Genomic DNA, 23,916 nt, shown 5'->3' on the forward strand with positions numbered 1-23,916 from the left:
TGAACTCTTCTTCTTTCCTTGAATCAATTTATCAAAACAACTCTTACAGCTGACTAGGCACTGTGAGAAGGTGCTGTGACCTTGCTCATGCTGGGAAACTGGCCTCGAGTCCTCCTTCAGTCCTTCAGTAATGGACCAAAGTGGTATCCAGGAGGTCACAACTTGAGAAAAAATATGAATTTGACCTGTACAACTGTGCTGACTTAAGAGGAATTTGGAGTATGCCCACAAACACCAACCTTCTCTTTAATGTACCCTGTAATTACCCTGGAGGCATCATATTGGCTGCTGTTCTCCTGACATTCATTTGTGGACTTGTGACGCATCTTTTCCTTGAACTGTCAGTTTATAAATTGTCTGTAAAATTAGTCCATGGGGTAAAGGAATGGGATTATTCATAAAAAAGTTTCTACCTCAGCTCATGGCAAAATTACTCACTCAGGGTATAATTAAATCATAGGCATGCTGGCATGAATGTGGATAAAGGTGGGAAGAAATAGTTCCTGTTCCAATGCTTTCTGATATTTGACAAGCATCTGGTGTGTTAATCCATGAGCCAAGGCGAGCCCAGAGTCCCATGTAAAGGAGAGAGGCGTTTTTCTGCAGGAAAAGTGGAGAACAACTGACTGTGGAGGAATAAGAATTGAAAAAGCTCTAGGCTGTAAACAGGATGAAAGCAGCAAAATCAGATAAGTGAGGCCTAAGTAACAAAGTTGAAGCCTGAGAGAGGTGACAGCACCAAAAGGGGAGCCAGGTGATAACAATGGTTCTAGACTAAGTGGACGCAAGGCATGCATGTGCCAAGGTGTGCCGAGAGGGTCCAGGGCAGGCGGGAACACCCACAGGTGCCCCACCACCACCAACCCCCGACCAGGTACAGAAGCCTTAAAGGAGGGCTCTGCATTGGCTGGCCCCTCTGCCCATACTGTTCTCAAGAGGTCATGTGTGGACATGGTCTTGTGAGTTCACATCCAAAGGCAACAAATAGACACACTCAAACATTGCAGACAAATTAAAATTTATTGAGACAAGACAGAAATGCACCTACTCAGGACTACAGTTAAGCATATACTATTAACCAAAGATTCATGTTCACATTCCAGATAAGTCTACGTGGAAAAGCATTCAGAATTTACTGGGTTTTTCTACTTCACTATTTCATCTACAATAGGAACAACAAAGTGACGCTCAGGATTTGGTGGGACCTTATTACAAGGTTACACACTGAACAGGGACAAACATCAGTGACTTTGAGAAAAAGGTATAAAAAGACCAAACCACCCACTGTAGAAAGGGTTCTTGGATGTTACTGTACAATGTGGTCAAGGTAAAAACAAGTGTGAGTGGCATTCTGGGGCAGACCTGGCCAAATGTTGGCATGGGGAAATGGGCATAAAGGGGAAACTGGTACAAAACCTCAAATTCAGTACCAAGGCATTCCCATGCCTAGAATATTTGTGGAAGCAAAAAGACATTAATAGAGCAGACAACCATGGTGGCAGAAAATTCGGGGACCAAAGTTGGATGCCAAGAAAATGATAGTCAATAAAACAACCATTTGTGGAGTAAGAATACAACTATTCACTAAGGCAGTTCCGAAAGTCGAGTGAGGATTCATCTGAATACCTGTCTCAAACAAGGGGATGCATTGTCAAAGTAGTTTTTTCTTTAATCAAGATTTTTATGTATCCTTAGTCACTAGCTAAAGGAGTCCTACCAAAAAAAATGGAAAACAAAATTCAACTTCTTTTAGGGTAACTAAAAATCTCTTTAGTACTTGTGAAAAGTTACTTAAAAACCATTAAAAAATCTAATGTTGTCACGTCAAAGGGATGTTAATGTTGCTCCATTGATTTTGGGTTCCAGTCTTAGGAGGGTTTTTTATTTAATATCTTAATGAATCAAAATATCTTCTTAGAATATCTCCGAAAATGAACATCTCATTACCTTATTGGAAATTGACTACTGAGCACTCTCCTCCGTCATTAAGTTAACGCTAAGTATCTTGAAGTGTCATCTTAATTTGACACTTGTTGTAAGATAATTAGGCAAATTAAAATCAGTGGCTCACTCTGTTTCTAGAAGTTTCTTCAAGTGAAATCAATTTGTCGATTTTAATTTGTTCTCTTGTGCATTCTTCCAAGCTCAGAGGAGACAGTAACAATAGTTTTCTCTGATGGTCTTAACTGAGACTTTTTAATGTCTTGATTCTTTTATATACTCTATTACGATTTAACTGCAATGAAGCACCTGTTTTCTAAATTATGATCTGTTTTGTTCAGTGAAGGAAAAAAAAACTGAAATAGAAGTGAGGGAGTTGAGATCCCAGTACAAAGCTTGCCTGCGGTCTCCCTTACAGTTGGCTCCTGGTTGTACGTATGCCTGTGAGGCCAGAAGGAGTTTGCTGTATCGAGTATGTTCATTTCCCATCTGAGACCGATTCTAGGGATAATGCCACTTTGGCCAACGCGAGGATTAGAAAATCCTGGTTGGAGGCTGGTTGGTAGAGTGCAAACAAATGGTTGGTTCGGCCGAATGTATTTCTCTCCTGAGTTTATTTGGTCGTTTTGTGGACTGGCTGGAGCTCATGGGGAGGGGGAGAAAAACCAGAGAGACTTGCTGGGTAGCTGGCAGGTAGGTGGAGACCAGGTGGGGCAGGAGCTTCAGGGCGAGTGCTAAATTAAATGGGGCCACTTTGAAGACTACTCTTTGGTACTTACATCTCGGCCAGCATGATGGGGAAGGAGAGAAATCCTAAAGATGAGAGAGAGAGAGAGAGAGAGGATGGCCCTACCAAATTTGGAGATGATTACAAGCTTACTTAGGGCAAAGAAACGCAACAGTGAAGGGCTCTCTTCATCAGGATCTTGACACCTGTGTCGGTGAAGGAATGAGGGCAGAATTAGCTCTGAAACATCCAACCCTAGCTTCCATGAGCTACCGTGCAGTTCTTTCCAAGCCTCCACCTGGGATTCTTTACAAATGATGAGTGACATCAAATCCGTGTAGCTCGTGTACCCTCAGCATGATTTGTGGGCAGCAAGGGGGTAAAAACAAAACAATAAGAATCTTGAATTTTCTCTGCTAAGGAACACTGTGGTACTGTCTTCTCAGCACGGGGGTGTGTGTACGTGCCTTGGAAAAAGCCCTTGAGGAGGTAGGGAAGGGAGGAACCTGCGGCAGCCAGGCCTGGGGGCTTTGAGTTGGAATGAGAGAGATGGCTTGTGACGCTGCCCACATGGGAGTCTCATGGCTTCTGCAAGGAAAGCGCTTCAGGCGGACAGAGGCTTATACAAATCAAAGAGGCTTCCAGTAACTCTGTTGATGCCTGGAGAAGAAACCTCCTCAGCCTGCAGGCTACAAGTTCCAACTGTTAGTGCAAAAAGGGACTTCGATACAAATTTCTATTCCAGAAATTGTGTTCCAGGTCTGGACAAGCCGATAAAGTTATAATTGTTTTGTCAAATGAGTTTTTGATACCCAAACACTTGCTGAGGTGTGTGTATTTGTGTACTTGCAAGGCGCACACACCCAGTCTCTTCTGTACATACATGTTTATGCATGTACAGCGAGGAGCTTCCAGACACCACTTCCTAATGAAATCAGTTCCCCTAAGGGACTCTTGACTGAATTAAGGCTGTTGTTTATAGGAAGCCAGATAGAGTGATATGAAAAACTAATTTTTAATAGTAAACACCAGGGGTGGTGGGGAGAAAGGTACAGTGTGGTGTGTTTTCCACAACATCTACAGGACACAAGAAAAGCACTTAGACACTGTAAGGCTGGGAACCATGCTGGAATAACCACCAGTGTGGGTCATCAAATAGGGTCTTTGACGTTTAGAGGGTGGGGGGCTCCCTGCACGGTCAGAATCCCACATCAATCACATGCTCGTTGCAAAAATCTCCTGGGAGGGAAGGAGGCTCTCATTCAGCCGGCCATCCCCCTGTCTGAAAAATAAAACTCAACACCCTTCTTCCCACACAACCATATGCAAAATCGGGATGCTCTGGGGACAAGGAGGTGTCGTCCAAGCCTTAGGTCAGGAACAGAGAGCGACAATGGAGAAGAAACCTCGGTGCTGTGGAGTCCTAGATACAAATGCGGGAACAGGAAGTGACTTGCAATTGTGTGCGAAGCTCGTGTCCTCTGCCCCGTGGGGACTACCACAGGTACCCGACGCCGTCCTCCTCGTCGTCCTCCTCGTCCTCCTCGTCCTCGGCCACGGCCCGGGTGTGCACCCTCGGCTGCCCCGGTCGGTCCGCTGGTCCCGGCTCCCGCTCATCCTCCAGGTCATCCAGCAGGACCACGGAGCCACCGCTGCCGAAATCCCCGGAGGTTTCCTGCTCCTCTTCTGAAACATTGAGAATGAAGAAAAGACCAGGGATCAGTTTCTGCTTATGCCTCATGACCCATGTGAGGGGTTCCCTTGCCCGTGCCCTGACTGAAGGGCAAACCCTTGGCAGGTGGCTTCCTGGACATGGGAGCAGCCCTGCCCCGGGGGGTTAGTCTGTGTGGCCTGGACCACACGCTTTGTTCTGACATGAGCCCCAGAATTCCTGGGATGCTTCTGCCTCCCTGGGAGGTTTGTCTAAGTCACTCTTTTCCTGTAACAGTTTCTGTCAAAAAACGTTGTCCGATCCGCCGGTCACGGTGAGTTCCTGCCCCTTGGAAAGCTAGCTGTGCAGAATCTTGGGGTTTCAGGGTTCCTGTGGGTCACTGCTACCTCCTAAAATCCTTCTGCCTTATGCAGTGAGGACTTACAAGTCACCAGAGGTCACTGGGGGGCCGATGCGAAGGCCGTACTCACCACAGCTCACAGAGCCCTGTTTCCTGGAGCCAGCCAGCTCGTTGCCGTATTTGTCCACGCACCAGCACTGTCCCGTGCTGCCGTGGCACTGTGTGGCTTTGTAGTAGCCCTCCTCATTACACCGAGGTATGAATGCTCCTGGGGGGAACAAGAGGCCCGGATGGCGTCAGACACTCAGGGTTAATGACCTCCAGGACCGAGAAGAGGGCTTACGTACTGGGCTTTGCTGCAGAGCTGGTAGGAGAGACCTGGGTGATCCGTGGTTACTTACGATTACGGGGCCCTGGGACTTACTTAGACTAAGAACTCATCAAAGAAGGAAAACCCCTTTAAATCATGAATGAGTGCTATTCCTATGAGTAACTTTTATTTTTAAATTTTCCTAGTTTTACAGAGATACTGAAGCAGTCTAGGGTGTACATCATAATGATTAGACTTATACTGTGAAATGGTTTTCACAATGAGGTTAGTTAATAGTCATCATCACATACAGATACAAAAAAAAATCTTTTTTCCTTGTGAGAAGAGCTCTTAGGATTTACTCTCCTAACAACTTTCTTGTATAGTGTTAATTATAGTCATCATGTTGTACATCCCATCCCTAGTATTTGTTTATCTTAAAACTGGAAGTTTGTACCTTCTGACCCCCTTCCTCCAATGTCCTCTCCCCCAGCCTATGGTAACCACCAAACTGATCTCATTTTCTATGAGTTTGGGGGTGGTGGTCTTTTAGATTCCACATATAAGTGAAATCATACAGTATTTTCCTTTCTCTTACTTCACATAGCATAATGCTGTCAAGGTCTATCCAGGTTGTCACAATCGGCAGGATTTCCTTCTTTTCATGGCTGAATAATATTCCATTGTGTGTGTGTGTGTGTGTGTGTGTGTGTGTGTGTGTGTGTGTACACACATACATACAACAACTTTATCCATTCATCCATCAGTCAGCACTTAAACTGTTTCCATATCTTGGCTATTATAAATGATGCTGCCATGAACATGGGGTGCAGGTATCTCTTTGACATAGTGTTATTTCCTTTGGATATATTCCCAGAAGTGAAATTTCTGGATCATACGGCAGTTCTAGTTTTAATTTTTTTGAGGATCCTCTGTACTGTTTTCCACAGTGGCTGTACAAATTTACATTCCCATCAAGAGTCCCCTTTCTCCACATTCTTGCCAGATTTTGTCTTGTTTTTTTTATGATGGCCATTCTCACGGGCATGAGGTGATATCTCATTGTGATTTTTTTTGTATTTCCCTGATGGTTAATGATGTAGAGCATTCTTTCATGTACCTGTTAGCCATCTGTACGTCTTCCTGTTATTGAGTTGTATGAGTTCTTTATATATTTTGCGTATTAAGTCCTTATCAGTTATATGGTTTGCCAATATTTTTTCCCATTAAATAGGTTATTTTCATTTCATTAACAGCTTCTTTTGCCATGCAGGAGTTAAGTTTGATGAAGTCCCACCTGTTTTTGTTGCTTATGCTTTAGGTCAGACCCAAAAATAAGTCATGGCCAAGGCCCATGTCAAGGAGCTTTTCTCCTAGGAGTTTTATGGTTTCCAGTATTAAATTTAAGTCTTAAGTCCATTTTGAGTTAATTTTTGTGAGTTGTGTAGGACAGGGATCGAGTGTCAGTCTTTTACATGTGAATATTCAGTTATTCAAGTACCATTTGTTGGATTCTGTCTTTTCTCCACTGAGTATTCTTGGCTCCCTTGTCAAACATTAGTTGACTGTATATGCATGGGTTTACTTCTGGTCTCTTGATTCCATTGGTCTGTTTTTATGCCAGGACCGTGCTGCCTGATGATTATAGCTTTACAGAATAGCTTGAAATCAGGAAGTATGATGCCTCCTGCTGTGTTCTTTCTCAGGATTGCTTTGGCTATTCGGGGGCTTGGGTAGTTCCATATGAATTTTAGGATTGTTTTTACTACTTCTGTAAAAAATGTCATTGGAATTTTGAAAGGGATTACATCGATCCATAGGTAGTTTTGGATAGAATGGACATTTTAACAATATTGATTCTTCTAATCCATCAACACAAGATTCTACTTATTTGTCTTCAATTTCTTTCATCAGTGTCTTATAGCTTTTAGTGTAGAGATCTTTCACCTGCTTGGTTAGTTAAATCATATCATCTTCAAACAGAAAGTTGTACTTCTTCCTTTCCAACTGGGATGCCTTTTCTTTCCTTTTCTTGCTTGATTGTTTTGGCTAGGACTTCCAGTGCTCTGTTGAATAGAACTGGTAAGAATGGGCACCTTTGCCTCACATCTTCATGGAGAGGCCTTCAGCCTTTCACCACTGAGTATACTGTTAGCTGTGGGCTTGTCACATGTGGACTTCATTATGTTGAGGTATGTTCCTTCTATACCTAACTGGTTGAGAGTTTTTATCATGAGTGGAGGCATGTTGAATTTTGTCAAATGATTTTTTTGTATCTATTGAGATAATCTGATCTTTATATTAATGTAATATATCACACTGATCGACTTAAGCCATCCTTGCATCCCAGGGATAAATCCCTCTTGACAATGATGAATGATCGTTTTAGTGATACTGAATTTAGTTTGCTGGCATTGAAAATATTTGCATCTATATTCTTCTGGGATATTGGCCTATCTACAGTTTCCTTTTCTTGTCATGTCTTTGTCCAGCTTTAGTATCAGGGTAATGCTGGCCTCATAAAATGAGTTTGGGGGTATATCCTCCTCTTTGATTTTTTTTTTTTTTTTTTGGGTGGGGAGAGTTTCAGAAGGATTGGTGTTAAATCCTTAAATGTTTGGCAAAATTCACTAGTGAAACTATCTGGTCCTGGGATTTTCTTTGCTGGGCAAGTTTTGATTACTAATTCAATCTTTTTACTAGTAATTGGTATGTTCAGATTTTCTATTTCTTCTTGATTCAGTGGCTTTTTTGACACTTGAGAAAATCATGTGTTTTTTTTTTTTTATCCTTTATATACTCCTGATGAGATGAATGAGTGTCCCAATTAAAATAAAAAACATACCTTTGCTTTCCTGGAATAACTACTACTTTGTCATGATATAATGCCATTGGAATACTACTAATGCAATTTACATGTACATTACTAAGTGACAGAGGCATACAGTTTTGTTTCTTCAATTTCCATATCAAAGCAACTAATTCATAAAGAACGTCAGGTATTTTTCATTTTTTGTCTACTCTATACATGTATAAAATGAGGATGATATCTTTTGTGAAGGATTCACCCATATTTTGGGCCTAGTGCCTATTTTGTGGGTGGGGGGGGTGAGAGTTGCATTTTAATTATATTTTATGATTTTTTTTTTTTCAGTCTAGATGGGTTCTCTGTTTCTTTGTGACCCATAAATATCCACTTCAACTAGGTTTTCATAAATGTTAAAAGTTGGTTCATAGCAGTGGTTCTCAAAGTGTGGTCCCAGCACCAGCAGCTGTATCATCACCTGGAAAAATCTTAGAAAAACAAATTCTTGGGGACCCACCCTAGACTTACTGAATCAGAAACTTTGAGACTGGGGCCCAACAAACTGTACTTTGATAAGCCCTCTAGGTAATTCTGATACAGGCTGAAGTTTGAGACCTAAAAGTTTATAGTGTTCTATTATCTGAGGGCATAGGCCACTTTTAAATTCATGACAGTATTTGAGCCTCTCGTATTGCCAAAGGTTTGTATGTTTCATTGTTTTCTGCTTTAGTCTTAATTATTTATTGTATTTTCCCTACAGCTTTTTGATTTAAAAACTTAGTTGATTTAATTTTTCCTTTAATTAATGCATTTGAACCTTTGAAAGCTCACCTGTTGCTTCCCTCTGGTCTTGGCACATAGTGCTTTTGTTTTCATTCAGCTCTGCATCTTTGATTTCTCTTTTTCCTGTGTTGTAGTAAGGGAATTTGATAGTTTTTTTGGTCTACTTGAACTAAAAAAGTTGCAGGAAGAGGCAGATATGACAATTTCTCCTTGCCGTTCTCTTTGTTCTGTTGTGAAATTGTGGGTATACCAACTGATGGTGTCATAAGAAGTGAGTTCGGCCTAGTCCCATTTATTGTGATTAGGTATGTTTGCTGCTCTTATTTTGTGTTTAAAACTATATATTCTGTTTCCAATATTCTTATTGTTATCCTTGAAGTTTCCACAAAGAAGCATATTTTTTGGTCATAGTTATTCAGATTTAACAGTGTGTATTATTTCCTACAATTGCACCTCAATAGCTCCTTCTGGGATGATTTGCCTTCTGCAAAGTAAATCCTTTAGGTTTACTAACCCTAGCCGTACTGAAGTATCACCAACCTATTGTTTCAGAATACCTGTCATCATATTTGAATGTGCATTGCTGAAGATATGATCTGTGATCGTTTTTCTTAGGGTGTGTGTTTCATTGGTCATGTGCTCATCTTCAAGGACAGAATTCTCCTGAGCGTGACCTGAGTAAGTAACATTATCTACATCAACCATGTGAAGACAGAGGTCTCTGCTTATTACAGCAGCTTTCTCTCTCCTAATTTTTAGAGTGCTTGTGTTTTTAAATTTACCTTTTCTGTTTCATGTAATACACACCAGAAAGACGGGTACCATGGGAGGCAGAGATTATTTTGAACCTGGATTCAACTTTAGATTCAGCTCACCAGGCTACTGCAAGATGATCAGGCTCTCAGAGATCAAAGGAGATAATGGATAGAAAGGTGCTCTTTCTAGGGGTGCTGTGCACTGGCTGAACGCTTGGGGAGAAGGAGGAAGAAAAGGTAGATGCTTTCAAAAGGCAGGTTTGTCAGGAGATCCTCTGCAAAGGGGGAGAATAAGCTGGGGAGATGCTGATCCTCCTCTTTGAACTGCAGTTGGAAAACTTAATAGACCAAAAAAATTGCATACTGGGCTGAGCCCCATGGTTGCCAAGAAGTAAGTGCTGCTCTAAATATATAATGTAATAGAATTACTATTTTTCCTAAGTAGGTAGTAAATATAACTGATTATAATTTATTGTTGCTTGTTTACTTTTTGAATCTGAATGCCCCTGAGTATACATAAAAACAACATTGACCTGTTTAGATTCCTCCATGCAAAAAGTAATTTGTAATGAGTCAGCCAGGGTAATCTCCATGGGTGAGGAGAGGTGATAAAGTAAGCCTTAAATGAGGTGGGCTCCGTGGTAGGTATTTCATTCATGTAAGGTAGTCAGAATTGGAGACAGGTCATTTTATTTCAACCCCACATCTTATGAATATTTCAACTCATCATTAACTAATGGAAGAAAATGTCCAATGAAAGTAATGTTTTCAAAATAACATTATACCAGTTCTGTAACTACCCGTGGACCTTAGGCACATCACTCAAACCCAATCAGTAAAGGAGGATCTGCCAGACCTCACAGGCCACCTATATCTCCAAAAGGCTTGCCCGTGTCTTTCAAGTAAATAGCTAAACATCTGAAATAGGAGACTACGTGGGAATGTACCGGCTTCTGTGTGTTTAACAATAGTTCTGGATTACTGTGTGGCAGCTGTCAGCTCTCTTTCGAAAAGCAAGACAGACTCATTTCTTTGGTGAACAAATGAGGCTTACCATTGTCTCTGCAGCAGCCTGGTCTGAATGCCAGAGGAAGGGCATGGAGCTGAAAGGTTAACTTTTAACAGGCCAGCCTGGCAGGGAAAAACCCACTCCCTCTGTCTTCCTCTTTGGACAAAGAAGAAGCAGGCAGGGTCTTGCCTTACGCTTTCTTCCAGGGATCATGCACGGGAAACATAAATGCACACTCAAGTCCTTGAAACCTGTTTGATAAATTTAGAAGGGAGTATGGCTCATCATCTTCCTCTTTAAGTGGACAACTTGATCTAGGAAATAGAGGACATTATATAAGGAACTTGGGCTCCAGTTCTTCCCAGGGTGGCCACTGAACGATCACTCACAGTAGAGATGGTGCTGGACTCCAGCTCTGGCAGGCCCCTCAGCCAGCTCACCTAGCCTCACATTAAGTCCAGCTGCCTGGAAGAGACCTGTCTGGGGTGAAATGAGGCATTTCTTTTAGGAAATGCAGGTCCCTAATTGAATAACCATTGCTGTGCTCCAGACATGGATGGTTTAATTAGTTTCAGCGAGTGGCAAGAAATTGTACTTACCCAACAGGCTTTTCCCCTTGCTCAGCTTCTGAATCCTGTTCATTTCATTCTGGCAAGGGAGACCTAAAAAATAATTTATGAAAGTTTCCAGATGGTACCGGATATAATCTCTAATGATTGGCGTCACTCTTGATGTGAAATGCAGACACTGACTCACCTGGGAGTGGGATCGCTCCATATGCTGCTGCTATGCAGCAAAACAAATTCAGGCCATTCATGTTACTAATTTAGAAATTCTTCTACCATGAGCTCCTTAAAATAGTATTTGGGGGCTACTTGCACTGTATAGGAATTTCTCTTCCCACCAGGTATCTACTAGGTGACTTGATACTAGGCTTTTTCCTTTATGTAAGGAAGTCAGTACTCAGCTAAGATTCATTTGAGCTGAGAATCAGGACCACAGCTTTCTAGTGGGTAAGTGTTCTGAATCCACTGACGCGCTAACCAAAGGGAAGGTGACAAATGTGAAGACAGAAGAGTCAGACCTTAATTCTCAGCGCTGCCATCCCATAACAGAGTCCGCTGGGTAAGACCTTCTCTCAGCCTCCCAGACCTCTCTTATAAAGCACCCATGTGTTATGAATAAACACAAAGCTGCCGGTTCTCAAGGCCTGATACAGCGGGAGCCACCTGGCTAAGGACGGCATGTGAAAGAGAACATCTTCCTTCCATTCTAAGCAAAAAGAAGGGTGACCTCACTAGTTTTTGAGTCTCACCATGACTTGCCTTAGCAGATCCTGTGGCTCTGCTGTTTGCTCATAGTCTTCCTCCAGGCACGGACAGAGGGATTCTGATTCGCTGGGCACTTAACTACCTATGCACATGCAAATGCTTGCTTTTGTAACTATGCAGAAACCCAGAGGAGAAACTGTAGGCACTTAGAACCCTGCTCCCGAGAAGGAAGAGCACCATCATTCATAGAAACACTACCAGACAGATGACTATGAAGCAGGTTTCCATCCATAAGCCCCCTCCTTCAAGTCACCCTACAGTAATTTAAAACGCTTACTTATTGAAAGATAAGGAAAAACGAATCTGACTGAGACTAGAAATTGCTGCAAGAACGAATAAGACAAAAATGCCAGATGAAGAATTCATAACAGAAAAATGCCTGCTGCTGAGCAGATGAAAATGATTAGCACACAGTTCTCTGAGTAGTCACGGGTTCTAATGAAAAGAAGCTGCACAAAACTAGCCTCTACTGGACAGACACAAAGGCTCAAAAATGACACAGGAATGAAACTGAAGCAACAAAGCTGATGTGAGAGAAACATCCATGTTCGTGATAGAACAAATCAGATGGAACAACAAAAACAATTGAACTCTAGAGCTTAGAAGAGTATAACGTGTCCTTCAAAGGTAAAGAATCATTTTGGCGTCTAGGCCAAATCACAAATAAGATGGGAAAAATTAGTATGGGTCCTCATTATTCTGTAGCTACACCCAGTGCTAGGAGGATAGTGTTTAAAAAAGATATCAAAGAAACTGTGAATCCAAGAACTTTATATAAACAAAATAGAAACAATGGCAAATGGACCAAGGACTAGAATTCCTGTGAGAATTTTTGAATAAAACTCAAACTTTATAGTATTGAAAAGTGCTCTCTCCATAAAAAAGGCACTCAGAGACTTAATCGTAGAGTTAGCCATAATAAAAATTCCAGATGCCAACCCCTGTGAGCCGCAGCGTAAGGAGTTCTATGGAGAAAAATTTTAGCCTCGAGTTACAGTAATAAAGGAATGTGCAAGCACAGCTCCCAGATGTGGGTCAGGGAGGGAGGTCGTAGGAACCCAACAGCAAAAAAAAGAACTACAACAAATGTACATGTGTTGTGCCTTGTTCAGCTCCTCCTGGATGCTGGTCGTGCCGTGGCCGGGGGCCCTGGCTTCCTTCAGCACTTGCTGAAAGGGTGGGACAGCCCATGTGGCCGGGTCCGTGGCGTGGGCAGGGCGGTAACCTCCCTCTCAGGGCCCAGCAGCACTTGTGCTTACTCAGGCTGCACCCGAACCCGGCTAAAGTCACAGGATATTTTTTCTTTCTCTTTTCTACACACGCGTCTTTATTAATGCACCAAATAGTAAGATGGAGCAGTGGGTCTAATAAAGCCACCACCATCTTCAAGTAAGGTTGAGTGTAAATGATATTCCAAGACTTCTGCTGCAATTATAATGTGATTTGAAATGATCTGCATCTCCCGCGAGTGACAGAGCCGCGGGTTCTCCGGTGACTACGATGGCTCGTTACTGACGCAAAGTCACAGGATTGTATGTGAGCTGAAGGCCAAAGCTATCGTTCAGCCTAATACTGAATCGCTACCAGCAGTTCTACTAAAGTAAACACATGGCTGCAACTCAACATCGATTTGGAGGTATGAGCCGACGTGATTAGAGGAAGAAATGAGGTATAAAAACTGAAGAGAGGAGGAGGGGCAGAAGATGGCGGCGTGAGTAGAGCAGCAGAAATCTCCTCCCAAAACAACATATATCTATGAAAATATAACAAAGACAACCCTTCCCAGAATAAAGACCAGAGGACACAGGACAATATCCAGACCACATCCGCACCTGAGAGAACCCAGCGCCTCGCGAAGGGGATAAGATACAAGCCCCGGCCCCGCGGGAGCCGAGCGCCCCTCCCCCCAGCTCCCGGCGGGAGAAGAGCAGGCAGAGCGGGAGGGAGACGGAGCCCAGGGCTGCCGAACACCCAGCCCCCGCCATCCGGGCCAGAGTGCAGGGCCCTCGATACTGGGAAAACAGGGCGGCAAGAAAGGTGAGCAGGCACTGGAGGCCGGGCGACAGAGGGCATAAGAAAAGCGCGCGACCATTTTTTTTTTTGCTTTTTTGCTGTTTTGTTTTGGCGAGCGCTTTTTGGGAGTTTTAAAGGGATAGGGACCCCAATACTAGGGAAACAGGGCAGAAAGACCGGTGAGCAGAGGCCTGAGGCTGGCACCGGAGAATAAAGAAAAACAAACGACCACCTTTTTTTTTTTTTTTTAATTAAAAACTTTTTTTTTTTTTTTAATTAAAAAAAATTTTTTTTTCTTTTTTTTTTGGTGGGCGTTGTTTTGTTTTGGCAGGTGCTTTTTGGAAGTCTTAAAGGGGCAGGGCGGGTCACTTAATCCAGAGGTAGGGAATCCGGGATCTCTGGGCACCCTAACCCCTGGGCTGCAGGGAGCAGGGAGGCCCCTTACAGAGATAAATAGCCTCCCAGCAGCACCTGCTCCAAAGCAACTCCACCATTTTGGAGTAGCTGCCCGAGCCAGGCCACGCCCACAGCAACAGCGGAGATTAACTCCACAGCAGCCGGGCAGGAAGCAGAAGCCCTGTCTGCGCGCAGCTGCGCAGCACAAGCCACTAGAGGCCGCTGTTCTCCCAGGAGAGGAGGGCCACAAACCAACAAGAAAGGAAGTCCTTCCAGCCGTCACTCGTCCCAGTTCTGCAGACTATTCCTATCACCATGAAAAGGCAAAGCTACAGGCAGACAAAGATCACAGAGACAACACCAGAGAAGGAGACAGACCTAACCAGTCTCCCTGAAAAAGAATTCAAAATAAGAATCATAAACATGCTGACAGAGATGCAGAGAAATACGCAAGAGAAATGGGATGAAGTCCGGAAGGAGATCACAGATGCCAGAAAGGAGATCACAGAAATGAAACAGACTCTGGAAGGGTTTATAAGCAGAATGGATAGAATGCAAGAGGCCATTGATGGAATTGAAATCAGAGAACAGGAACGCATAGAAGCTGACATACAGAGAGACAAAAGGATCTCCAGGAATGAAACAATATTAAGAGAACTGTGTGACCAATCCAAAAGGAACAATATCCGTATTATAGGGGTCCCAGAAGAAGAAGAGAGAGGAAAAGAGATGGAAAGTATGTTAGAAGAAATAATTGCTGAAAACTTCCCCACACTGGGGGAGGAAGTAATCAAACAGACCACGGAAATACACAGAACCCCCAACAGAAAGGATCCGAGAAGGGCAACACCAAGACACATAATAATTAAAATGGCAAAGATCAAGGACAAGGAAAGAGTGTTAAAGGCAGCTAGAGAGAAAAAGGTCACCTATAAAGGGAAACCCATCAGGCTAACGTCAGATTTCTCAACAGAAACCCTACAGGCCAGAAGAGAATGGCATGATATATTTAATACAATGAAACAGAAGGGCCTTGAACCAAGGATACTGTATCCAGCACGACTATCATTCAAATATGACGGTGGGATTAAACAATTCCCAGACAAACAAAAGCTAAGGGAATTTGCTTTCCACAAACCACCTCTACAGAACATCTTACAGGGACTGCTCTAGATGGGAGCACTCCTAGAAAGAGCACAGCACAAAACACCCAACATATGAAGAATCGAGGAGGAGGAACAAGAAGGGAGAGAAGAAAAGAATCTCCAGATAGTGTATATAACAGCTCAATAAGCGAGCTAAGTTAGGCAGTAAGATACTAAAGAGGCTAACCTTGAACCTTTGGTAACCACGAATTTAAAGCCTGCAATGGCAATAAGTACATATCTTTCAATAGTCACCCTAAATGTTAATGGGTTGAATGCACCAATCAAAAGACACAGAGTAACAGAATGGATAAAAAAGCAAGACCCATCTATATGCTGCTTACAAGAAACTTACCTCAAACCCAAAGACATGTACAGACTAAAAGTCAAGGGATGGAAAAACATATTTCAAGCAAACAACAGTGAGAAGAAAGCAGGGGTTGCAGTATTAATATCAGACAAAATAGCCTTCAAAACAAAGAAAGTAACAAGAGATAAAGAAGGACACTACATAATGATAAAGGGCTCAGTCAAACAAGAGGATATAACCATTCTAAATATATATGCACCCAACACAGGAGCACCAGCATATGTGAAACAAATACTAACAGAACTAAAGGGGGATATAGACTGCAATGCATTCATTCTAGGAGACTTCAACACACCACTCACCCCAAAGGATAGATCCACTGGGCAGAAAATAAGTAAGGACACGGAAGCACTGAACAACACAGTAGAGCAGATGGACCTAATAGACATCTATAGAACTCTACATCCAAAAGCACCGGGATATACATTCTTCTCAAGTGCACATGGAACATTCTCCAGAATAGACCACATACTAGGCCACAAAAAGAGCCTCAGTAAATTCCAAAAGATTGAAATTCTACCAACCAACTTTTCAGACCACAAAGGCATAAAACTAGAAATAAACTGTACAAAGAAAGCAAAGAGGCCCACAAACACATGGAGGCTTAACAACACGCTCCTAAATAATCAATGGATCAATGACCAAATCAAAATGGAGATCCAGCAATATATGGAAACAAATGACAACAACACCACTAAGCCCCAACTTCTGTGGGACACAGCAAAAGCAGTCTTAAGAGGAAAGTATATAGCAATCCAAGCATATTTTAAAAAGGAAGAGCAATCCCAAATGAATGGTCTAATGTCACAATTATCGAAATTGGAAAAAGAAGAACAGATGAGGCCTAAGGTCAGCAGAAGGAGGGACATAATAAAGATCAGAGAAGAAATAAATAAAATTGAGAAGAATAAAACAATAGCAAAAATCAATGAAACCAAGAGCTGGTTCTTTGAGAAAATAAACAAAATAGATAAGCCTCTAGCCAGACTTATTAAGAAGAAAAGAGAGTCAACACAAATCAACAGTATCAGAAACGAGAAAGGAAAAATCACGACGGACCCCACGGAAATGCAAAGAATTATTGGAGAATACTATGAAAACCTATATGCTAACAAGCTGGGAAACCTAGGAGAAATGGACAACTTCCTAGAAAAATATAACCTTCCAAGATTGACCCAGGAAGAAACAGAAAATCTAAACAGACCAATTACCAGCAACGAAATTGAAGCGGTAATCAAAAAACTACCAAAGAACAAAACCCCCGGGCCAGATGGATTTACCTCGGAATTTTATCAGACATACAGGGAAGACATAATACCCATTCTCCTTAAAGTTTTCCAAAAAATAGAGGAGGAGGGGATACTCCCAAACTCATTCTATGAAGCTAACATCACCCTAATACCAAAACCAGGCAAAGACCCCACCAAAAAAGAAAACTACAGACCAATATCCCTGATGAACGTAGATGCAAAAATACTCAACAAAATATTAGCAAACCAAATTCAAAAATACATCAAAAGGATCATACACCATGACCAAGCGGAATTCATCCCAGGGATGCAAGGATGGTACAACATTCGAAAGTCCATCAACATCATCCACCACATCAACAAAAAGAAAGACAAAAACCACATGATCATCTCCATAGATGCTGAAAAAGCATTTGACAAAGTTCAACATCCATTCATGTTAAAAACTCTCAGCAAAATGGGAATAGAGGGCAAGTACCTCAACATAATAAAGGCCATCTATGATAAACCCACAGCCAACATTATATTGAACAGCGAGAAGCTGAAAGCATTTCCTCTGAGATCGGGAACTAGACAGGGATGCCCACTCTCTCCACTGTTATTTAACATAGTACTGGAGGTCCTAGCCACGGCAATCAGACAAAATAAAGAAATACAAGGAATCCAGATTGGTAAAGAAGAAGTTAAACTGTCACTATTTGCAGATGACATGATACTGTACATAAAAAACCCTAAAGACTCCACCCCAAAACTACTAGAACTGATATCGGAATACAGCAAAGTTGCAGGATACAAAATCAACACACAGAAATCTGTGGCTTTCCTATATACTAACAATGAACCAACAGAAAGAGAAATCAGGAAAACAACTCCATTCACAATTGCATCCAAAAAAATAAAATACCTAGGAATAAACCTAACCAAAGAAGTGAAAGACTTATACTCTGAAAACTACAAGTCACTCTTAAGAGAAATTAAAGGGGACACTAACAGATGGAAACTCATCCCATGCTCGTGGCTAGGAAGAATTAATATCGTTAAAATGGCCATCCTGCCCAAAGCAATATACAGATTTGATGCAATCCCTATGAAACTACCAACAACATTCTTCAATGAACTGGAACAAATAATTCAAAAATTCATATGGAAGCACCAAAGACCCCGAATAGCCAAAGCAATCCTGAGAAAGAAGAATAAAGTAGGGGGGATCTCACTCCCCAACTTCAAGCTCTACTATAAAGCCATAGTAATCAAGACAATTTGGTACTGGCACAAGAGCAGAGCCACAGACCAATGGAACAGACTAGAGAATCCAGACATTAACCCAGACATATATGGTCAATTAATATTTGATAAAGGAGCCATGGACATACAATGGCGAAATGACAGTCTCTTCAACAGGTGGTGCTGGCAAACTGGACAGCTACATGTAGGAGAATGAAACTGGACCATTGCCTAACCCCATATACAAAAGTAAACTCAAAATGGATCAAAGACCTGAATGTAAGCCATGAAACCATTAAACTCTTGGAAGAAATCATAGGCGAAAACCTCTTAGACATAAACATGAGTGACCTCTTCTTGAACATATCTCCCCGGGCAAGGAAAACAACAGCAAAAATGAGTAAGTGGGACTATATTAAGCTGAAAAGCTTCTGTACAGCAAAAGACACCTTCAATAGAACAAGAAGGATCCCTACAGTATGGGAGAACATATTTGAAAATGACACATCCGATAAAGGCTTGACGTCCAGAATATATAAGGAGCTCACATGCCTCAACAAACAAAAAACAAATAACCCAATTAAAAAATGGGCAGAGGAACTGAACAGACAGTTCTCCAAAAAAGAAATACAGATGGCCAACAGACACATGAAAAGATGCTCCACATCGCTAATTATCAAAGAAATGCAAATTAAAACTACAATGAGGTATCACCTCACACCAGTAAGGATGGCTGCCATCCAAAAGACAAACAACAACAAATGTTGGCGAGGCTGTGGAGAAAGGGGAACCCTCCTACACTGCTGGTGGGAATGTAAGTTAGTTCAACCATTGTGGAAAGCAGTATGGAGGTTCATCAAAATGCTCAAAACAGACTAACCATTTGACCCAGGAATTGCACTCCTAGGAATTTACCCTAAGAACGCAGCAATCAAGTTTGAGAAAGACAGATGCACCCCTATGTTTATTGCAGCACTATTTACAATAGCCAAGAATTGGAAGCAACCTAAATGTCCATCAATAGATGAATGGATAAAGAAGATGTGGTACATATACACAATGGAATACTACTGAGCCATAAGAAAAGGGCAAATCCAATCATTTGCAGCAACATGGATGGAGCTGGAGGGTATTATGCTCAGTGAAACAAGCTAAGCGGAGAAAGAGAAATACCAAATGATTTCACTTATCTGTGGAATATAAGAACAAAGGAAAAACTGAAGGAACAAAACAGCAGCAGAATCACAGAACTCAAGAATGGACTAATAGGTACCAAAGGGAAAGGGACTGGGGAGGATGGGTGGGTAGGGAGGGATAAGGGGGGGAGAAGTAGGGGGGTATTAAGATTAACATACATGGGGGGGTAGGAGAAAAGGGAGGGCTGTACAACACAGAGAAGGCAAGTAGTGATTCTACAACATTTTGCTATGCTGATGGACAGTGACTGTAAAGGGGTTTATAGGGGAGACCTGGTATAGGGGAGAGCCTAGTAAACATAATATTCGTCATGTAAGTGTAGATTAGTGATACCAAAAACAAAGCAAAAAAAAAAAAGGGCAGTTCCTGTGTGGTAACCTCCAACGAGTTCTACACAAGGGTATAAAGGACATATAAAAGTGTAGGCAAAGGGTCTGTTTGTGTTTATACAGAGGATCAAAGCCTAATTGGGCTACCCCGAAAATGAACTAAGATACGATATGAAAAAGAACTTCCAACATCTGCACTCTCTGGAAGACTCATGCCAGAAGATGATCATCAAAAAACCCCAACAAAGATCCACGCACTGCTACAGCAGTAGATGCACTCATCCCACCAGTTCCTGGACTTGCCATGGGAATGAGGAAGGAGATATCTAAGCTGTCCTGTGCATACAGTAAAACAACAAAATTGGACTGGATCTATACTGTTGGAACTCAACCAAGAATTTGGAGAAGTGCAAATTGTAGCGCTCCAAACTCTTACAACTACAGACTATTTACTGTTAAAAGAACATATGGCATGTGAACAGTCCCCAGGAATGGGTTGTTTTAATTTGTCTGATTTCTCTCAGACTGTTCAAGTTCAGTTGGACAATATCCACCATATCATAGATAAGTTTTCACAAATGCCTAAGGTGCCTTAATGGTTTTCTTGGTTTCACTGGAGATGGCTGGTAATTACAGGTATGCTTTGGTTATGTAACTATACTCCTATTATGTTAATGTGTGTGCGCAATTTAAGTAGTAGCTTAAAACCTATATACGCTGAAGTTACTCTACAAGAAGATATGTCAAAGAAATAATCAATCTTCCCATGTTTTCTTCCGCCTGCTACTTCTATAGCTTTTCTTCTTCCTTCCTAATTACAACCCTTAAATAGAATTCGTGCCTCATATCAAATTTACCAAGTATCATAACCCCTCCAAGTGGTAAAGATACCTCAAGACTAATGCTGGGCATAGAAGCCACAGGGCATAAATATGCAAAGAAGTAAAAAGCTAACCTTTTCAAACAATAAGGCTTCTCTCTCACTTACCAACTCTACATTTCCCTGTATGGCCCCGGAAGATGACTGGTTAGCCAGAGACAGGTAAGATTCCTCAAGGGAGGAACAACCTAAGACAGGCACAGTTGCAGGGGGGCCATCAGGTGAGAAATTGGGGATCAACAGAGGTGAGGCTTAGAACCTCACCCCCCCTGTTCTGAGAGAAATCTTCTGCATACGTGGATGTTTTATTGCCCTGGTCTAGCTTGGATTAACACATAGTCTACAGGCACACACCTGATCATCTACATTTGCTCTCTTACAACACTAAACTATGTTTTCTACCTTTATCTTGTATCTACCTACCACTTCAGCATTTTATTAAAAATAATAATAATAAAGAGAGAAATGCGGTATCCACATATAAATCAAGTATAAAAACCAAATGAGTATTCATATTTGAACTGACTGTTTAGAGTTCATAATGCATGAGCAAAACTGAAAGTTTCTGTGATGACTGCCCTTGTACTGTTTACCATGTAACTTATTCATTATGTAAGAATTTGTTCTACATGTAAGAACTTGTTTGTGATGCCTCAGAAGATTGGAGACTGACGAAAATTAGGCTTGGGGTGGATTAATGATTGTGCATTGAGCATTGACTCCCCTATACAGAATTTTATTGTCGTTAACAACCATTTGATCAATAAATATGAGAGATGCCCTCACAAAAAAAAAAAAAAAAAGGACAGACTTCCAATGGTAAAATAAATAAGTAACCGGGATGTAATGTATAGCATAAGGAATATAGTCAAGATATTGTAACAGCTTGGTAGGGTGATAGCTGGAACCTAGAATTATGTATATAAATGTTCTACCACTGTGTTGTACACTTGAAACTAATGTAATGTAATACTGTGTGTCAACTACCCTTCAATAAAAAATAATTATTTATAAAAAAAAAAAAAAAAACTGAAGAGAAAAAAATTACCACTATTTGCAGATGATATGATTACACACCTGAAAATCCAAGAAAACCAACCAGAGTAACTATTTGAATGTGCTAAGGTGGCTAGGAACAAAATTCATATGGAAACCACCACCAGCAAGCAAGGAAATATAATGGGGGAAAATGGATTGTTTATAATGGCAGTAACAATAGGTACGGGGAAAGCATGTTGTCCATAAGAACAGGCTTAAACGTAACTCCACTGGTTAACAGATCCTGCTCTGGGATAAAAACTCAGTATTATATAGCCAACGATTCTCTCTATCAGAAAACACCAGCAAGAACTTTTTAAATAGAAACAAGCTGATTCTAAAATTCAGGCATAGAAGACTATATCCTGGAAATTTCTGAAGAAAGATTAATGGCAGGAGAGGGTAGCCCCACTAGATATTAAAACATATTGTGAAACAACTGTGATTTAAACAGCTTAGAACCGATTTACAAAAAGTTAGATTAATAGACAGAGTACCCAGGAATAAACATACAAGTTTTATATTTGATAAAGGCAGTCTTTCAGACTAGAGGGAGAATGATGAGTTAGTAAATAAATAGCAGAGGTTTACTGGACAACTACCTCCACAGAGGGCTGGGTTGCTACACTATTGAAATCTTTAGTGATGTAAGATTTCAATAAACAACCAACTGAAAGGTACTGAAGAGAACACAAACACGAGAATTGCTTTGCTCTCTCTCGGTGGAGAATACTTTTCTAAGCTTTATGGCTTCCAAGAAACCATAAAATAAAAGATGGAGAAATATGACTATCTTAAAATTTCTTCAGAGCAAAAGTGCACACAGTTGGGAAAAAATACTTGCCATATGTTAGACGAGAACAGTTCTAATGTCTTTAATTTAGAAAATTCCTACTAAAAACATACTAGAAAACAATTCCCCCAAAAAATACACATTTCAAGGAAAAGGTAACTCAAGAATATCTCAGGAGAGGGGCGGAAGATGGCGGCATGAGTAGAGCAGCGGAAATCTCCTCCCAAAACAACATATATCTATGAAAATATAACAAAGACAACCCTTCCTAGAATAAAGACCAGAGGACACAGGACAATATCCAGACCACATCCACACCTGAGAGAACCCAGCGCCTCGCGAAGGGGGTAAGATACAAGCCCCGGCCCCGCGGGAGCCGAGCGCCCCTCCCCCCAGCTCCCGGCGGGAGAAGAGCAGGCAGAGCGGGAGGGAGACGGAGCCCAGGACTGCCGAACACCCAGCCCCCGACATCCGGGCCAGAGTGCAGGGCCCTCGATACTGGGAAAACAGGGCAGCAAGAACAGTGAGCAGGCACTGGAGGCTGGGCGACAGAGGACATAAGAAAAGCGCGCGACCATTTTTTTTTTTTTTTTTTGCTTTTTTGCTGCTTTGTTTTGGCGAGCGCTTTTTGGAAGTCTTAAAGGGACAGGGACCCCAATATTAGGGAAACAGGGCAGAAAGACCGGTGAGCAGAGGCCTGAGGCTGGCACCGGAGAATAAAGAAAAACGAACAACCACCTTTTTTTTTTTTTAATGAAAAAAATTTTTTTTTTTTTTTTTTTAATTAAAAAAATTTTTTTTTCTTGTTTTTTTTTGTGGTCGTTGTTTTGTTTTGGCGGGTGCTTTTTGGAAGTCTTAAAGGGGCAGGGCGGGCCACTTAATCCAGAGGTAGGGAATCCGGGATCTCTGGGCACCCTAACCCCTGGGCTGCAGGGAGCAGGGAGGCCCCTTACGGAGATAAATAGCCTCCCAGCAGCTCCTGCTCCAACGCGACTCCACCATTTTGGAGCAGCTGCCCGAGCCAGGCCACGCCCACAGCAACAGCGGAGATTAACTCCACAGCAGCCGGGCAGGAAGCAGAAGCCCTGTCTGCGCGCAGCTGCGCAGCACAAGCCACTAGAGGCCGCTGTTCTCCCAGGAGAGGAGGGCCACAAACCAACAAGAAAGGAAGTCCTTCCAGCCGTCACTCGTCCCAGTTCTGCAGACTATTCCTATCACCATGAAAAGGCAAAGCTACAGGCAGACAAAGATCACAGAGACAACACCAGAGAAGGAGACAGACCTAACCAGTCTTCCTGACAAAGAATTCAAAATAAGAATCATAAACATGCTGACAGAGATGCAGAGAAATACGCAAGAAAAATGGGATGAAGTCCGGAAAGAGATCACAGATGCCAGAAAGGAGATCGCAGAAATGAAACAAACTCTGGAAGGGTTTATAAGCAGAATGGATAGAATGCAAGAGGCCATTGATGGAATTGAAATCAGAGAACAGGAACGCATGGAAGCTGACATAGAGAGAGACAAAAGGATCTCCAGGAATGAAACAATATTAAGAGAACTGTGTGACCAATCTAAAAGGAGCAATATCCGTATTATAGGGGTCC

General features: G+C 41.9%; 1 protein-coding gene across 1 annotated transcript in view; it reads right to left on the reverse strand.

Moving 5' to 3' along the window:
* Positions 1-1,001: 1,001 nt before the first annotated feature.
* The window catches only part of SPOCK1 (SPARC (osteonectin), cwcv and kazal like domains proteoglycan 1), a 508,761-nt gene continuing 485,846 nt past the window's right edge, over positions 1,002-23,916 (reverse strand). Inside the window, exons 9-11 of the mRNA XM_036897747.2 lie at positions 10,943-11,005; positions 4,811-4,948; positions 1,002-4,354 (exon numbers count right to left, since the gene is read on the reverse strand). Coding sequence (XP_036753642.1) covers positions 4,164-4,354; positions 4,811-4,948; positions 10,943-11,005 — 392 coding nt within the window. The 3' untranslated portion in view covers positions 1,002-4,163. The remainder of the gene's footprint in view (positions 4,355-4,810; positions 4,949-10,942; positions 11,006-23,916) is intronic.

The sequence above is a fragment of the Manis pentadactyla genome, chromosome 13 (assembly GCF_030020395.1).
Source record: "Manis pentadactyla isolate mManPen7 chromosome 13, mManPen7.hap1, whole genome shotgun sequence".
In the NCBI taxonomy this organism is placed as follows: Eukaryota; Metazoa; Chordata; class Mammalia; order Pholidota; family Manidae; genus Manis; species Manis pentadactyla.